Source organism: Lissotriton vulgaris, unplaced genomic scaffold, assembly GCF_964263255.1.
Source record: "Lissotriton vulgaris unplaced genomic scaffold, aLisVul1.2 SCAFFOLD_2691, whole genome shotgun sequence".
Taxonomy (NCBI): Eukaryota; Metazoa; Chordata; class Amphibia; order Caudata; family Salamandridae; genus Lissotriton; species Lissotriton vulgaris.
In genome coordinates, this window is record NW_028255437.1 from 260,874 (window position 1) to 280,483 (window position 19,610).

Here is a 19,610-nt window from a genome sequence, read left to right on the forward strand (position 1 = left end):
GAAGGCAATGTGCACAGTATTTATGCAGCACTTCAAACTGTAATAAAATCATAACTCAACACAAGAAAAAACACATACCAATTTAGAAAAATAGAGTAAAATATAATAAATAATTTCAGACGACATTGACAAAATCCAATCAATTGAATCATAAATGTGCAATTTTGAAGATTTATGGGAAAATAATGCTGTAAAGCACAAAGCGTCAACTGTGGCTATCTGGTCCCGCTCGACCGGGACAATGTTACAAGCTCAGGCCGACCCCAATGGAGTGGGGGCTGGCTAGAGGGACGAAGTTAGGCCCACTGAACAAAGTACCTTAAATCCTGGTTGTAGAGCGATACGGAGTCCTGTGTCAAGGACGGGGCATGCAACGGTAGTTTCTCGGGTCTGCACGGCTGCAATGTGAGGTCCTGCATCATTGTTGAGTATACCATCGTCGAGAGGCCAGCAATGCAAATTCCTACATTGAAGATAAGTCACGCACTGGCATGTTACGGAGAATTTGTGGGGCTCGCGATGAGGAGTCCTGGGTTTTTATCGAGGATGCCGTCAACAAGGGGCTTATGATGCACAAGCCATGTCTAGGATGCATCAAGCAGCGGTGGTTTTGAGGAGACTGCAGGCAGTGATACAAAGTCCTGCATCGGAGAGGTGTCACTCAGCTGTCCAGATGTGGAGACACTGGTTCTGCTGGAACCACAGATGGGCTGGCAGAGCACCTTCAGGCCCTCTTTCAATGGTCCAGGACTGGGGAGGCATAACTTAGGATGGCAGGACTCTGGCAGAGTCCTGGTGCTGGGTGCAAAGTTGTTGTACCCTGTTCTGCCCCTGAGGCTATCATCAGAAGGCCTGACAACTAGCCTTTGGAGTCACTCTTGTGGCACTGGGTTCAAGTTGTAGGTATAATCCTTCTCACTTAAGCTCGAGGACAGCAGGGAAGCAGAGTGGCAGTCCTTCTTGCAACAAGCAGAACAGCAATCCTTCAGTCAGGTCCAGATCTGTACTGAAGAGTTGGGCTGTTTTTTATACTTGCTACGCACTTTGAATTGGACATTTCTAGAGGCTTCCACCCCCCTGAGGTGTCAAGCAATGACTTCCTCCCTGCCCTGGCCCACAGCTTGCCTGAGGATACAAAAGACTAGTGAGAAACCCTTCGTAAGGGAGTTCAGGCAAAGGCTTTTTAATGTGCAAGTGTGGTGACAGCTCCTCCCCCTCGTTAAGTCAGAGTGGCCCGTCTTGCCAATACATAGCCTCCCTTTATCTCATTGTCTGGGAGCAATACACAAAAACCTACTGCCAGCTACACCTACCCTTGTCACATGACCTAGTATACAGGCTGCAAGCATCCAATGGTTAGGACATGAAAATTACAACTTTCTGAAAGTGTCATTTCCAGAATTGCGACATAAAACCTGACTTTACCATTAAAGAAGGTTTTAAATTACAATTCCATAAACACCAAACTTAACATTCCTATCTGCTCCCAATTGAAAGTACCACTCATCAAATGTAATATGGGAACCTAATGTTATCCTATGGGAGAGGTAGGCCTCACAGGAGTGAAAAACAAATGCAAGAGTTTTTCATTATCAGGGCATGTAAAACTTAAACGTACATGTTCAACTCTTTAACCCCTCCCCTGCTGGTGACGGAACCGCTCCGACACCAGCCGCGGTCGCGCTGTGCTGATGACGGAGCGGTTCCGTCACGGCCCACTCGGGAGGCCTGGGCGGCGTGGATTCCGCGCCTGCACTGAGCGTTCTATTAAGCGGGCCGGGCCGTGACAATACTGCTCCGTCATGAGCACAGCGCGACCTGGGTTGGTGACGGAGCCACCCCCTTGCCCCCTTAGCGCTGCGGCAGAATAGCCGCCACAGCGAAGGGGTTAAATACACTGGACGCTGCCCTCTGGGCTGTGTAGGGCATACCCATAGGGTGACCTTTATGTATTAAAAAGGGAGGTTTGGGCCTGGCAAGAAATGTATCTTGCCAGGTCCAAATGGCAGTTTCACAATCCACACACGGGTCACAATGGCAGGCTTGAGATATAATTAAAGGGCTACTTAAGTGGGTGGCACAGTAAGTACTGCAGGCCCACTAGTAGCATTTCATTTACAGGCCTGGGTGCATGTAGTACCACTTTAATAGAGACTTACAAGTAAACAAAATATGCCTATTGGGTGTATGCCAATGTTACAATGTTTCAAGGAGAAAGCACAGGCACTTTAGTACTGGTTAGCAGAATCCTAAAGCCAACAAAAACAGGTTCAGTAAACAGGAGGGTGAAGGCAAGCGTTTGGAGATGACCCTTCAGAAGGGGCTAAGCCCAACATTGACATTTGTAAATTAATCCAAGGCATGAATCTAGGGCCTGGTGGGTCTAGTTTAAATGATGGTTCTACATTACTGCACCAATCTCCATCTATCTGCACCATTGAGCCCGGCACTCTCACCTCCAGGTTATTCCACCGCTGCTCCCACTGGATGGAAAACAGGATAATGGCAACAACACCCAGCAGGAAACTCAGTATGTTCATTATCGAAGAGGCCAACAGCTAAGGAGAGGGGAGACAAGAAAGGTGATCAGAGGAGAGAAGTGGTAGTGCACTACAGAACACCCCCACCATCATCATGGGAAGGACGCTAGACTGAACGCACAAAATGAAATCATAACTTAGGAACAGCAATAAAGCGAGATTCCGGAATTGCAGAATCCGTAGCATTTGTACCTGGTCCTACACTTGCACCCTGTCCACACACTCACCCTGTCCACACAACGTGTCCACACTCACACCCTGTTTACACAGTGACCTGAAACCATAGGGGATGCTTCTGCCACTGGAGACTTTATGGAAGGACAGACTGCACATGTGCAGAGTGCACAAAAGTACTCGATGGATGTACTCCTGGCAAGGACAGGCTGCTCACACACTGATGACTATATCAGCATTGGTAACAAGTCTGGCATGGACAGCCTCCTCAGACACTTGATTTTATCTGCAAGGGTACGGGTACGAGCCTGGCAGTGACATGCTGCTCACACACCGATGACAACCTATTTTGATGAAAGCACAAAGGTGATGTGTGGAATGATTGCAAAAGTTTCATCCAATGGAAAATGCTCAAGCCACACTGCAATCTGTCATGTTTTCCCTAGTTTAGCACTCCAGAAAGAGGTCCTCCATATGTAAGTCAACTTTGGTCCTGCTCCAATGTTATGTTATGTTATGTTATGTTATGTTAATAACTTTTATTCAGCGCACAGCTGCCCCAGCGAAGGGGCGTCCTGGCGCCTGATCAAGTACCACAACACAACAAATCGCCGCTGGAGAGAGAAGAGATCAGTCAACAGAGGTGAACAAATGAGTTTTTATAGCACGTCTGAAGAGAGTCAGGCTGTTAAGGGCACGAATATGGACAGGAAGGGAGTTCCATAATCCGGCCGCCAAAACTCGAAACGAACGACCTCCTATCCTACTCAGTCTGAACCTAGGCGTAATCGCCAGATGAAGAGATTCCGACCTGAGAGACCGCGTGGGGACATAAGGGGAAACAAGACCCGCAAGAGCAGGGGGAGAGGAGAGTTTCAGAATCTTAAATGTCAGACAGAGAGCCTTGAATTTGATTCTCTGTCTGACCGGCAGCCAGTGAAGGGAGGTCAGAACTGCAGAGACAGAACAACGTCTCGGGAGGCCAACAATGGCCCGTGCAGCGGCATTCTGCACCCTCTGTAGTCTGGTGGCCTCGGCCTGATTTACACCAAGCAGCAGAGCACTCCCATAGTCCAGCCGAGAAAGAATAGAGGCTTGGACCACCAGTTGCCGAGTAGGGGGGTCGAAGAATTTGAGGACTGGTCTCAGTCCTCGCAGAATACCATAGCAGGTAGCTGCAATCTTCTTTGTGTGGCTGGTAAAAGAGAGGTTGGAATCCAGCCAAACCCCCAAGTTCTTCACTTCGGCCGCTGGGATGGGGGTCACCCCCAGTTCAGGAGGCCACCACTGATCTCCCCAAAGTTCCGCCTGCTTCCCTAGGATCAGGACTTCGGTTTTCTTGGCGTTTAACTGTAAGCAGTAAATACGCATCCAGTTCGCCACGGCTATAAGCCCTGCGCGGAACCTGGGAGCAGTCACCTCAGGGTCCCCACTGAGTGTCACCGCCAGCTGCGTGTCGTCGGCATACGATGTCATGGTTAAGCCACTTTGTCTGACGACAGCAGCCAGCGGTTTCACATACAAGTTGAACAAAGTGGGGCTCAACGCAGAGCCCTGAGGGACTCCCAGTCCCAAAGGATGGAAAGAGGACTGACCAGGTGGAATGGCCACTTTAAAAAACCGGTCCGAGAGGAAAGAGCGGAACCATTGAAGAGCCTTCCCCTCAATTCCCACTTCCTCCAGCTGCCGCACCAAAATGTCATGAGACACCGTGGAAAGAGTCCAGGTTGAATTGCAAGGTCAGGTCCCCTTGAAATGGGAACGCAAGCAAACTCCGATACAGATGGCTTTTTCTGCACTGGAGTAGGCCTGGCCGGGATTGTCTAGTTACACATGAGGACAGTATCTATATGGACGACTATTTATTTATTTAGTGTATTTTATATAGCGCACAGCTACCCCAACGGGGTGTCCTGGCGCTCCTGCACAGATGCTGAATCTTGTCCAATGGAGTTTAGCAGAAAAGAAAAGTTTTCAGCGCTTTGCGAAAAGGAAACTCCTCCTGAATCATCCGGATGGAGATGGGAAGTCTATTCCATTGTGAAGAAGCACACACCTGGAAAGTTTACTTGGTAGGCAAGTACTGATAACTCTCTGGACAGTCCTGGCGCATTTATATAGCGCTTACTCTCCCTATGTTGGACCCTGCAGCACTTGCCTACTTGGGCAGAAGGCTACACCTCACAGGAGGTGTGGTTGGAAGGGTACAGTCATTTTTTTTATCCTATGTGGGTAATGTTTCTCGTTGTGTGGGATGACCACCAGGGTGCGATTATCAGATTATTGGGCACAGCGCTTAGCAGTATGGAGGGTGAAGACGTGTGAGCAAGATGAGCCCTTTATGATTTTCAGTACGCTGCCAGCTCTGCAGAACTCTTTATGTTCATTCTTATGAATTCACTAAGCTGCATTGGGTTGTTCAAACAGAACTTCAGTCTAAAGTTTTATTTCTGGTGGTGAGCAGGCCTGGTTGGAGAGAGAAGTGGAGGGGAGATCAGCTGGCATGAACTTTGTTCCTATCATCCTAGGTCTGGATGTCATTGTGTGATGGAAAGAAGCAGTCAGTGTCTAGCTCGCTGGGACATGGTGTGTTGGATCCCATGCCTGCTCAGTTGGTGATGGCTGGTTTATTGGCAAGTACAGTACTGGGTGATGCACAAGACCTGTAACAGATACATCTTACAGGAGTCGATAATAATGAGGCTACCATTGACTGCAGGCCACTGCGTTTCATGGTATTAGTATTAGTGTGCCAGAAGGGTTACATTTGGATTCCCTTAATCTAATAAAGCCCAGGCTAACCATAGGTCTTCTTAGCTAGTCTGGACATAAAAATGACTTTGCAGGTTGGCTTGTTCCATGTCTGTGGGTTGTAAGCTGAAGACTGAACGTGAAGGTGTGATTGATTTTCCGGGTTCCATACCATGGTTGTGGGATGATCTAGTTATTTTTAAAACAGCCATGTTTCTACCTATTTTCTGAAGATTATATATGCTCCTGGATGCTCTGAATGTTGGCTGGTAGTGAGCGTCATCGGTTGGCAGCTTGCACGGAGGACACTGCGCCTCATACGGATCTCTTATGGTACGGTGCTATGATGAGAAGTGGGGCAAGCCTGCAGCGCGGAAGTAGCTTGTAAATATAGAAGTCCTTTTCCTTGGGAGGCTCCGTGGACAATACAGGGTGCCCTAAACATTGTCCTTCTAGGCTATAGGAGTGATTGCATGACTGGAGTCATGCGTTCTCCTAGAAGAAGGCAGAGAAGACGTCTTACAGCGGCATTTTGGAATTGCTGTATTTTCCGTTTGATGAACCTGACCATAGTCAACCTTGGGGATTCCGAATGTGAGAAGAGCTTGTTGCTTTTGCTGGTATACTAGGTATATGAGAATGCGACACAGGGTTTTCATTGTGTACAAAAGCACTCCCAGTGATGTTATTGACGTGGGATCAAGGACCGGTCTGAATCCATGCTTACACCTAGGTTTCTGACTTCTCTTGATGTTGTTGGAGGAACCTGGAGTTCCATGGGCCGTATGACGGTAGGCAATTATTTTTGTCATTGTTTTCATGTCAAAATCTCGTGCTTCGCGATGTTGAAATTTAGGTTGTTTCTAGTTATCCTTGTGTTTATGGCGTGAAGGCAGGTGTCAGGTTTTGAGTTAAAGAGGTGTTCTAAGCCCCCTATTTTTAGAATGAAATGCGAGCCAGATCCCTCGGCATATTGGGCCGCTCACCATCATAAGCTCAGACCTGAAGGTCCTGTCCAAGCTTTTGGCTGCCCGCTTGAGCCCTTTTATGGCCAGCCTGGTTCCCAAGGACCTGGGGTGCAACACTGGGATGAACCTCAGGCGCTCGTCCCATGTCATGAATGAGGTCGAGCAGGGTGAGAGGGAACTGGCTCTGGTCTCTATTGACCAGGAGAAAGCCTTTGACACAGTCGACTTGAGGTGCTGAGTTTAATGGGGTTTGGGCCTCAATTTAAGGGCTAGATCCGTCTTCCTTACGCCAAGCCCAGTGAGTCCGGAATCTCTTGGGATCGTGTAATGACTCCTGGACACTTTTGGGGCTTTGTCAGACTGCAGATTAATTGTGGTAAGTCCCTTTTGCCCCCACCGGCAGCATTCATTGGGACTCCTGCAGAGACCCTGCCGGATGTTGGCTTGCACTAGGAGTTGGCACAATTTACGTACTTTGGGGTAATGGTTGCGCACACTAGAGTGTCATGACTAGACCTGTGTTCGTACACCGCTCAGATGCAGCACGTTGCGAAATGGCTTGACCCTGGGGACAATTGGGAGAAATGGCTGCTGTCGGGGCCGGTCTACGTAGGGCAGCTACCGGTGATAATAATAGGAGGGGCCTCTGGTGACTTTCCATTTGTGGTGCAGAAGATGGTGCAAATCTGGCAAAGGTTAGTGACTGTGGTGTTGAGAAGTGCCCCCTTCCACCATGACTTGTCAGTGTGGATACTGGCACCAGTCTGACAAATGGCTAAGAAAATGTCCTCCCAGGCCTGGATGGATAACCGGGACACTTCTTGCACTACCCTGGCGGAAATGGCTACTTAGACATGAACCACCTTCCCGCGGTGCGGGGGCATCTGCCACTTTGGAAGCCCTGCTGACCTGCGGATCAGGCAGGCACTTGATATCCTGGCTGTATAAAGCCTTAAAAGCAGATGCCTTGGGCGGCCAGTTGTCGGCACGGGGAAAGGGAGGCGGACCTGGGTGCGACTTCAAGGGATGCTGACTGGGCATGCACCTGCTTACATGCAGTGTCATGCAATGCCTGCTTTAAACCGGTACATTATAAGTTTCCTGCTGCGCACTTACCTGACCCTCGCAATTCTCCATTGCAGGCCCACATTCATAGTTGCTCCAGATGTGGGCCTAGTGGGGCTGACTTTCTTCACCTGGCCTTTGGCTGTAGAGTAGCGCATGACTTCTGGGACTTGGTGGTGTGTGAACCTAGAAGGGCAACCTCGATGCAGGTATTGGTGACCCCACAATGCTGTTTGCTGGTAGAAGGTCACAAGATGGCCTATAAATTCTTGCAATCCTGTGGGGAGCGTAAAATTCACGTTCCACTCCTAGTCGCACTGCGTGAAGTGGATACCTAATCCAACCACTATTTCTCCGTTTGACCATGTTTGCCATTCATTTCATTTACTTGCCGGACACAGGGAGGCCATCACCTGGATGGGACAATGGGGTCTGAAACTGTCCACTGGTGCATGGATGCGGCTGAATGGTCGTTAGCAGAAGAGGCCCACATGAAGTTTAGCAAGAGGGATGAAAATGTGGAGGAGAAGACCATTGTGTGGCGAGAGCTAGGAGATAGACTCTTACCTCCTGGGGCTGCACCGAGCAGTGAGGACAGGGAAGACCCTGAGTAAGGTCTCACCACTGGTTGTGACTCCTGGGTGGGGATTGGGTGAATGTCGGTCATCGACTGGTGTGCTTGGCATGTGTTTGCCAATCATGACCTGGGGGTGCTGCCCCCCTTATCTTCTTCCTGCATTCTGTGCCCGATATCTATACCACTGCAATGTTTCATTCATGTAAAATGGAAAAATAATGTTTAAAAAAAAAAAAAGAATTGTGAGTCATCTGCATAGCTGCAAGAGGGAAGGTTGAACGATTGAATCAGGTTTGATGAGGTCATTGGGCAGATGTTTACTAATATCAGGAGGTGTGATGGGCACAGTGTTGGGTGTGAGCGGATGTGAAAGGTTGTAGTTAAACCACGCTTTGTCTCTGAAGTAAGATACAGTCCATGCGGGCCGTGTCCGGCAGGGACAAGCACGTAACATACTTATGGCCGCAGCTGCATTGGTGCACGCCTGTGCGAGACATTGGTGGCGGTACTCGAATGGATGTGTACCTGGCAAGGACAGTGCCTGGGCCTGTGCCAGGGCACAACTGGCAGGGACATGCTGGTCACATACTGCAGACTTTATGTGTACTGCAGCATGCCTGGCAATGACATGCTAGTCATTGGTAAGCAACAGAGGTCCAGCAGGACCAGGAGACAGGGGCCATCTTCATCTATGGTCAGTTGTGTGGCATGTATGATTTGCCATGTAGCCATCTCTTGCTGCGTAATGTGATGTGCAGCGTAATGTGATGCTATGCATGATGCGATGTTCTGAATGGTAGTTGTGCAGGAGATAATTGCCGTTGATGTGATCTTGAAGTTGTATGTCAGCGGCTCATTTGAAGACTTTGCAGCGCAAAGGCTGGGGAGTGATATTCCAGTAGTCAGTGACACAATCTAGTGTGGTTTTCTTCAGAAACAGGAGGATCTGGCCTGGCGAAAGGGCTTCTGGGAAGATGCCTTAAATGAGGAAGGAATGGACGAGGACTGAGATTTGTATCAATATTTTTTCAAAAACTTCCAAGTTGGGGTCAGAGAGCTCATCTAGACATGCACTTGACAGTGCAAAAGACTGGAAGAAACTGGTGACTTCTTCGAGACAGGCTTGTAAGATACCGGTTACTGTATCTACACGCAAGTAGGTCTTACAGGAAGAGATGAAGACATACATGACCGCTATGTCTGTAAGGGAGCGTCCTTATTAGAGACCAACAGTACCCGAGCTATTTTCGCCCTAAGATTTTGCAGCAAGCACTGCTGCTGTGATGGACTCCCATACAAAGCTCTCAATTTTCCTTGTTTCCCAGGATCTATCCAGATGCAATGATTGACACAATATGAAGACCTATAGATGTACGGTGATGTAGACACCAAAAAGTGGTTTGGAATTGTGCACCGACTTTTTGCAACCCGTCTCTGATTTTGAGTGCAACATATGTACTGATTGTCCACTCTCAAAATAATAGGGCAGGTCAGTATTGGCGACCCCCTGTGATTGTCTACAAACACAAGGATTGAGGTGATTTTAATGACTAGCTGTAATTGTATTCATATCCTCAGAAATATCATTAATGAAATTCCTATAGGTTTCAATTGTCCCTTCAGCTCCAGTCAGAATTTCACCCAAAGGTCCGAAAGCAAGTCAGCCATATTTACCTCTCCCAATTTTTTACATTAAAAGTTATTCAAGCAAGTCTTTGAAGAGTCTAGGCCTTTCCTTATTTGAAAGTATTTAAATCACAAAATAAATTGCATCTTGTAGGTTTTCCTCGCACTGTTAATGTTTTCTTATACAATTTGATTTTGTAAGTTGAAAAATCTCAAACATTTCTTAATGTATATTTCACTGGGGAGGAACACACGGTTTTACAATGTAATTTTTTTTGTTAAAATACATTACCACATGCCATACTTTTGAGATCAGCGCAAAGAGAAAGAGTAATTGTGATGATTTGTGGGGAAGTGGCGTTATGGGTTTTGAAATTTATAAAGAAATAAAATCAAATCAGTTATAGGATTACGTCACTTTGATTTGCTCCTCATGTGTTTCATTACACCGTCTTTCCTAAACGATACATAATCAAAATTAGATCAAATATACTGAGTGAAATGTTTGTGTCACAGAATAAAGGTCCAAACTTACCCAACTAGGATCCTTCATACTGTGCGCAAGAATGTAGAAAACTCCAGTCACGATTAACTGCAAAAGAAAAGACACAAAGTGAGGGTCAATTGAGGGATTAGAAGACAATAATGAGAACATAACTATTTGTTTTTTAAATACAGCACTTAATACTGCTCTTCTGTCACTTCTAAGGTTTGCAAATAACAGGTGTTAGTATTAAGCAACTTATGTTACTCAGTTTAACAACCTCAGAAGGCTGCAAGGCTGTGATCTTGCCTTATATAGGGCTTAAACTTGTGGCCTGGACCCATCGCCCATCTGCTCAGGAATTGACACTGGATTTCTCATCATACATTTGCACAAGAAGTGACATGCCTGCTTTACAAGCAAGACAGTCTTTAAAAGAAGAAGCCAAGCAAGAGGGCCTCATTTCCCATCACTCATCTGCATAAGAAGTGACATCACCGGATTTCCCAGGCTATAGAACCCCTGGCAGCACGAGCTCGGTTGGGTTTGACGTTCAGAGGAGAACAGCAATACGTCTCGCTATATGCGGATGATTTGCTGATGTTTCTGGTGGATGCTGAGGGAGCGCTGGAAGGGGCGGCAGGATTGGTCTCGGAGTTTGGCGGCATCTCAGGGCTGAGGGTAAATTGGGCTAAGACATGCTTGTTCCCAGTGAAACCCGGGAGAGCAGCACCTACAGTACCACGGAGTATACGCTGGGAACCAACCTGTCTAACATACCTTGGTGTGCATTTCTACCACAAGGCCAGTGCTATTCTGGAAGGGAATATTGGGAGATGTATACGAGCACTAAAGGGTAACAGCATTCTGGAGCACGCTTCTGTTGTCAGGGACGGGAAGGGTCGCCTTATTAAAGAGGGTGGCACTGCCTAGGCTGCTGTATTTTTTTAGAACATTACCCATATGGATACCGGGATCCATGTTTAAGTTGCTTAATTCCATGATAATAGGATTCTTCTGGGGGTCTGGGAGACAGAGAGTGGCCCTAAAAACGTTGATGAGGCCAAAAGCAGAGGGTGGACTAGCGGTTCCTGACTTGGAGCTTTATTATATAGCAGCCCAACTACAGGTCCTCACGCAAGCAGTTGCAATAGAATTTAGGGGCCTGGAGGACTTGAGAGGTACAGGAATACCGAGACACATCCTATCCTTTATAATATTACAACAAAGGCTTGACCTTAGGGATCGGTCTCTGGAAGAGAAAACATTGAGATTATGTTGGAATCGGAGCCAGCGTAGAGCGGGAGTGATGCATCCGTACGCTCCTGAAATACCGCTGGGGATGGTTACAGCATTGCCCCATGGTGGAGACTGGACGTCCTTGCTGGAGTGGGAACAAGCTGGGGTGCAGGTGCTCGGGATTTTATACGAGAACGGTGAATTACTGACCTACCAGGCATTGCAGGAATGATACGACCTCCCCAGAGGGGGATTCCTTGTGCATGCCGCCCTGGTGCACGCACTTCAGAAACATTGGAAGGAGGGATTAGTAGAGCCCAAAACAACAATGGCATGTCAATATGTTGTGATGGCAGCAGGGACGTTTAAAGCAGTTACATGTCTATATTCGCGAATGTCGAATGAGGGGTTGGCTCCACTAGACACATTATGATTGAAATGGGAGACAGGTATAGGGAAGCCCATCCCAGAAACTACATGGGGACATATTCTACACAGGGCCTGGAAAAGCACTAGGAATGCACGATTCCAGCAGGTGCACTTTTTCATACTAAACAGAGCATATCTCACGCTTGGTAAGATTAAGAAATATTTTAAGGTTGACAGCGCCGCATGCCCCAGGTGCACAAGAGAGGCAGTGGAGCTAGAACATATGCTATGGGAATGCCCGAACCTGGGGAATTATTGGGTTGAAGTAGGAGAACTATTAAATTCAGTCACAGATCGCCAGATAGTTTTTGACATAGCCACGTGTATATTGCATTGGTTCCCCCATACCTCCAAGACAAAGGTGACAAGTAAATTCGTAGATATGGGTTTGTTGCTGGCAAAGCGAGAAATTACAACGCATTGCAAATCAAAGGAGGGTCCTAGCAGCAAGAGGTTTGAAGGCTGAACTGATTAAATGGGCTAGCAGCGAAAGTGTTATTCGGTTTCAACAAGCGAGATGCTTGAATAATGAGAAAGCGCTGGATTCGGCAAGAGCATGGGAGGGGCTGGTACAATCAGTGTCCCGACCGGCAATAAGTTGTGGACACAGAGAAGGGTGGTCCCATCCAAGACAACTAATTAATAATCCATTGTGGGAAGTCCTGATACTCGGCTATTCCGAGACGCAAGCTGTAGTTGTTGTAAGCACTCTGACCACACCGGTGAGGGGGAGAGGGCGAGGGCTAAACTTGGTTTTGGGTTATATAATAGTTAGTGAAGATTGGGGTTCCTTTTCAGGGGGGTGTTACATTATAATCTGTGAGCAGTGAGAACTTGTTCTCTCTTCCCTCTTGGGGCAGCGATTTTCCGGCCTATAACATGTATGATGCACAGTTATCCTAAGTTCTTGGAAATTTGGTGGGGATATATATATATATACACACACACACAGGTAAATGTTGACCCTAACGAACTTTAAGTGATCATCATAATGTAAAACAATAAAATTTGTTTACAAATCACCGGATTTCCCATCATCCATTTGCACAAAAAGCAACACCATTGTTTCCCATCCACAGCATCATTTTTCTCTCCTCCCAGGACCTACTTACTGACAGCAGATGTGCGGAAACGTCTCTGGCATACCGAAGGCAAGCCCGTCCACGTCTGTCCGTGCCTTGACCACACCCAGCCCCAGGAACCGTGGTTCTCCCCCACCCAGTGCTACTCTGCCGCGCTCCTCTTTGCTCTCAACCCTGGTCACTCCTCACCACACTGCAGCCACACCGCATTACACACACATCAACAGTAGGAGCGTTCATATGCGTCTCCTGCTAGTTCTCATGCACTCTCCCACACACTAAACCCACCATTCTTGCACCAACAGCCGCAATCTATCCATAAAGCATCAGGTCAACGCAGTCGCCTCCCCTGCTTCCCCACCCTCCGCATGCTTCACAAGATTTTCAGGTTAATCCCTGTCAGCACCAGGAAACCGATGACTCAAGCAACCATTACCAGCCAACTGCACTTCAGGAATGCACTTTACGCCAGAACCATCACCCACCTCCTCAAACGACTACAGACCATACAGAACACCTCAGCCAGACTTATACTCGACCCCCCCCAAAATTGACCAGAATCCCCACTCCCTCCTCCTCAGAAACATCTACTGGTTCCCCGTCCTGATGAGATGGCTGTTCAAACTGCTGACCCTCGCCTCCAAAGCTCTACACAACGCCGGACCTTCTTACATCAACCACCGCCGGACCTTCCACCAACAGATCAGACATGTCCGATCCGCATCCCTCGCCCACGTCCCCTGCATCCGACAAATCTGATGCAGAGGTCGTTCCCTCTCCTACCTCGCAGCCAATTCCTGGAATGACCTCCCACACCACCTCTGCCCCCCCCCCCCCCCCTCACTCACCAACTTTAGGAGGGTACTCAAGACCTGGCTCTCCGACTGAGGCTCACCACACCCCAGTGCCTGGATACCCTCCCGAACCCCACACTCCCAGGGTGAAAAGGTGCGTTTTACAAATAATAATTGATTGATTAGCACCCAGCACCACCTTTGTTCACACTCATAGAAACCAGCCAACCGCTCACACAAAACCAAACACTACCCACACAAAATGCCAGGCTGATACGTACTCCTTAACACCTACTCACTCACCAAACATGCCACGGATATATGGGACCTACAGCACAACCACGTCCAGACCTGTTCTTCCTCTTGGAAACATGGCTATACCAGACCCCTGCCCCAAATATCGCTACAGCCACCACTGCCAGTTACAAGATCACCAGGCAAGACTATCAGCAAAAGCCCAGAGGTGGAATCGCCACCAAATTAAAAAATACCATCAGCTGGCACCACATAGACAGACACCCCCACCAGCTACATGGAACACCTCAAGTTCAAGATACACAGCACAACCAACTTCTCCCTATGCAGAACACTTTTATACAGAGCACTAGGACCCTGCACCAATTTTACCAGCATCACCACGGGCTTCGTCGCACCCCTCATCAACTCCAGAACCTTCATCCTCCGTGAAGACCTTAGCTTGCACCTAGAAGACCACAACCACCCATACTCAAGGCCCTTCTAGAAAACCTCAGAAACCGGAGCTTAACCCAGCAGATTGCCAAACCTACTACTAACTAGATCCAATTTTCTCCTCAATCAGCAACATCACAACATGCCAACAACTGATACCTGGACAACAAGGACCGCAACACCGCCGCCCTGCTGTAGAACCTCGCCAACCTCGGACTCAAGCAACTGGTCAGCACCCCCACCCACTACGCCGGCCACACGCTTGTCCCCGTCATCTCATCCAGCAAGCACATCACCTTCAGCCACTCCACCGGACTTCACTGGACCGACCACAGCTGCGTCCACTTCAGCTTCAGAAGAACGACGACCCACCGCCACCCGCAACAGGTTCCTCACAGGAGCTGGAGCAAGATCACCGCCGACCAGCTCACCACCTGCCTCAGCCAGAACCCACCCGCCAGGGCAGCGGACCCCAACGTAGCAGCCCACAACTTCACGCAGTGGCTGACCGCCTGCGCCGACGACCTCGCACCACTGAAGAACCCTCCTAGCAGACCCAGAAGCAAGAAGGCCTCCTGGTTCACCAAAGAACTCAAGGACTCCAAGAAGAACTGCCGCACCCTTGAGAAAACCTGGCTCCTTGACCAGACCACAGACAACATGACCGCCCTCAAAGACGCTACCCGCAAGCACCACCAGCTCATCCGCACCACCAAGAAGAAATCACTGAAAGAACGACTGGACAACAACGCCCACGACAGCAAGGAGCTCTTCAGCATCGTCAAGGAGTTCTCCAACCCCAGCACCGGCAACAACGACATCACTCCTTCACAGGATCTCTGCGACTCTCTCGCTTCGTTCTTCCACCGCAAGATCACCGACATCCACAACAGCTTTGACGCACCACCAACGCACCCAACCGTCGAACCAATGCCCCCCACCGCCACCCTCCGCACCTGGACCACGGTGACCACCGAAGACACAGCCCGCACGATGAACACCATCCACTCCGGATCTCCAACCAACCCCTGCCCCCACCACATCTTCAACAAGGCCGACTCCATCATCGCACCCCATCTCCGGGACGTCATCAACACCTCCTTCAACACCGCCACCTTCCCGGAGAGCTGGAAGCATGGCGAGCTCAATGCCCTACTGAAGAAACCAACAGCGGACTTCCGCCCCATCTCGCTCCTCCCTTTTCCTGCCAAAGTCATCGAGAAGACCAACAACAGCTTGCAGCCTTCCTCGAGACGAACGGATCCCTCGACCCCTCGCAGTCCGGTTTCCGAGCCAACCACAGCACCGAGACCGCCCTCATCGGAGCCACCGACGACATCAGAACCCTGCTCGACAACGGGGAAACAGCGGCCCTCATCCTCCTGGACCTCTATGCAGCGTTCAACACCGTCTGCCACCGCACTCTAGTCCAACGCCTCAGCAACATCGGGATCCAAGAGAAGGCTCTGGAGTGGATCATCTCGTTCCTCACCGGAAGAACACAGAGAGTCCGCCTCCCCCCGTTCCGATCCGAGGCCACCGAATTCATCTGCGGCGTACCACAAGGATCATCACTCAGCCCCACCCTCTTCAACGTCTACATGAGACCTCTTGCAACCATCGCACACCAGCACAACCTCAACATCATCTCCTACGCTGACAACACCCAACTGATCCTCTCCCTCACCAGAGACACTGCCACCGCCAGAACGAGCCTGCACGAAGGGATGAAAAGCGTTGCCGAATGGATGAAGAACAGCCGCCTGAAACTGAACTCAGACAAGACGGAAGTCCTCATCCTGGGACCATCGCCCTCCGCCTGGGACGACTCCTGGTGGCCCCCCGCCCTGGGCACCGCTCCCAAGCCAACCGACCACGCACGCAACCTGGGCTTCATCCTGGACTCCTCCCTCTCGATGACCAGACAAGTCAACGCCGTCTCCTCATCGTGCTTCAACACCCTGCGTATGCTCCGAAAGATCTTCCGATGGATCCCGACCGAAACCAGGAAGACGGTCACCCAGGCCCTCGTCACCAGCCGACTGGACTACGGGAACACCCTCTACGCTGGAACCACAGCCAAACTACAGAAAAGACTCCAGCGCATACAGAACGCCTCCGCCCGACTCATCCTGGACATCCCCCGACGCAGCCACATCTCCGGCCACCTGTGGGAACTGCACTGGCTCCCAGTCAGCAAAAGAATCATGTTCAGGCTCCTTACCCACGCACACAAGTCTCTCCACAACCTGGGCCCCAAGTACCTCAACGACCGCCTGACCTTCTACACGCCCACCCATCAGCTACGTTCTACAAGCCTCGCCCTCGCCGCCGTACCACGCATCCGAAGAACCACCGCCGGAGGAAGATCCTTCTCCTACCTGGCAGCCAAGACATGGAACTCCCTCCCCATCCACCTCCAGCTGACACAGGACCATCTCGCCTTCAAGAAACAACTCAAGACCTGGCTGTTCGAGCAGTAGCGGACCCCTCCCCTAAGCGCCTTGAGACCCTTCCGGGTGAGTAGCGCGCTATATAAATGGTATGATTGATTGATTGATTGATATTATGCTCTTGCCAGTTACAGCATACCCATCCTACACCACAAAAGATCTATCAGCACCACCCATTGCAACTGGAAAAGCATCCCAGCAGAGGAGTGGGCTCCCACCCACCCACATTTTGTGGCTGTACTAATCCTCAGAATCCTTCGGATTTTCTACTTGAATTTCCTATATTTCTCAGCAGAGTATTGTAGGAAGATGGAGTATTCTGTAGTGATGCTGGTTCGGCTTCACCATGCAATACTATCACGAACCCCAAAAATTGGCCTTGGATTCAAACAACTAAATCATTAGCTCAGTCCTCGTAGAGTAGCAAAGAGTAGTCCGGCTTTAATAGAGGAACATGTATTAAGCATTTCAGAGTACCAACATGGACGATAAGTAATTGACAAGACTCAAAAGAAATCTGACACCAATTTATAAAAAATAAAGCAGATTTGTATCTTAATTTAGCCACCAAAACAAAGGAAATCAGATACAGTTAACCGGAGTAATGGATTTTAGAAACAATGGAAAGGCAGTTTAAATTAATACAGTGAAACATTATCATTTAGGTCAATGGTAAAAAACAAAAGTGGTAGTTGATCACATGAAGGGAGAGATGCGTGGAACTAATGGAGGGTAAAGGTGATGAGTCCCAGGACCAACCCAAGGCAGTCAGTTCAATTGTACCTGGCCCTTGGAGCCCAGGTGCAGAGTGGTCCTGGCTGCTCCTGGTGCCGAACGGGAGCTGTGCCACAGCTTCTTTTACCACTTTAACGAAGCTGTGGGGAACAAGATGCAAAAACACAACAACCAGGCCACTGCTTATGTCGGATGAACATCAAATTGAATTCCCTCTAGGTGCTGCACCTAATGCCGGGGTCAGTTGTCAGACTGACGACCAACAAGCCTTGGCAGCGGCAAGCAGAGCAGATGGGTACTTCGACGTCCAGTGGTCCCAGGGACCATGGTAGCTGGCTTTAACTTCGTGGAAGGCAGGACTACAGTTCCCAAACACACTAGACCACCTGGATTTAGGACATCCCTTGGAGGGCCTAATGGACAGCGATTTTTCGAATAAGGAGCATTGTCTTACCTGCAGGTTGCAGGAGACTAGGGCCACTACCCCAGGGGGAGTCTGAGGGTGCTTCAGGCTCTCACAAGGATCCCTCTGTCTACGGGAACCGAGAGTTAGCCTAGGACGAGCCTTGATCAGGCAGTTCCAGGAGCATTGCCACAGGGACAGAGTAGCCCTCTTTTGCTGTCTGCTAGTCAAGTCGTCACAGATACTGGTCTCTTCTTTGTCCTCCTTGATGCAGGTTGTTCCGAACGGAGGTCCTGGTGCCAGGGGTAGCCCATTGAATACTAAATTTAGGGGTGTGATAGATGTGGGTGCAATTGGCCCCCTAAAGGGACCACACTTGGGGGTGTAGGTCCCCATTTCTACCCACAATCCTCTTTTCTACCACTATTAAAAATGGCAGATGTCCTCTTCAGCTGGACAGACCAGGCAGGCCACCCTAGAGGTGTTGCTAGCCTTCTGGGGTTATACGTCTTTTTTGACTATCTAATTTTCCCACCTGCGCGGGGCCAAATGTGCCTGGGGGCATAGAGGTGGTGATTCCTTCCTTTGGGAGGCAGCCTGGATGCACATCAGAGGCGGTGTAGCTTTTGAAGCTCACTGCCTTGATGCGCCAGTTCACTAGCTATCCTGAGAGGGAGGAGGTGTTATCTCCTTACTGCTCAGGCCTTTGCTCCTAACTCCTGGGAGTGCTCACACTGTCTGTCAGGAGGTCAGAATCCTTTCTTGGTGGCAGCAAGCGCTGGCTATTACCGAGAGGAGAGGAAAGATAAGGCAACCAGGCGGGCAACCTCCAAGTTAGTCTCATGGGTGCATGGCACAGGATTGATGTCAGGAGTGAGAAGACACATTGTTTGATACCAAACTCTACATATATAATGGAGCTGCCAACCTTAGGTTTGCCCAGGTGCCAGCCTATGTTATTCTGTGGACCGTCTATCACTTATAGTGTCATTAAATGGTAAAGGGCACTATAGGGACATATAAGCGTGCACTTATGTGTTCATATCTTTAATATAATGCATCCTACCTCCTGGGCTTTAGGAGGCCTTCTTTAGAGTGACGGATCTATACTAAAGACAGTGCATTGACTTGGCCACACATGGGGAGGGCAGAGTCTAGTTCGAGCAGTTTGCACGTCTTCTGCAGTCTGCTGTTAGCTTACTTGGGTCACTCAGGGTGGCACAAACAATGCTGAATGCCCTGGGACCCCTTTACCACCCATGCCCGGGGTACCACTGGTAAGATATACTCGGGACTTATTAAGGGGGTGCAAAGTCCTTGTCAATTGTAGTTGCTAATTTACACATGACCGTTTTAGGGAGAGAGCACTGGCGCTGGGGCTTTGGCAGCAGGCTCCGAACCATCAATGCTCGAGCAAAAGGTGGGACCTCACCAACCAAAAAGGACACTTTCCCACAAGTATCTCTTGAGTCCCCTGGAGTCTCGATAATGGAAACTATGACCAGTGTTCGCCGTAGCCTCCTCATGCGCACAGGGCTCAGGCTCTCTTCCATTTTCAGTCCAAGTGTTCTTGAGTGTGTAGACTCGTTCGAGTTGCATT

At 49.4% G+C, this 19,610-nt stretch overlaps 1 protein-coding gene across 1 annotated transcript in view; it reads right to left on the reverse strand.

Annotated features, from left to right (window-relative positions):
- Positions 1 to 19,610, reverse strand: part of LOC147659122 (uncharacterized) — a 63,905-nt gene that overhangs the window by 21,388 nt on the left and 22,907 nt on the right. The window contains exons 4-5 of the mRNA XM_086951957.1: positions 10,237 to 10,293; positions 2,457 to 2,558 (exon numbers count right to left, since the gene is read on the reverse strand). Coding sequence (XP_086808083.1) covers positions 2,457 to 2,558; positions 10,237 to 10,293 — 159 coding nt within the window. The remainder of the gene's footprint in view (positions 1 to 2,456; positions 2,559 to 10,236; positions 10,294 to 19,610) is intronic.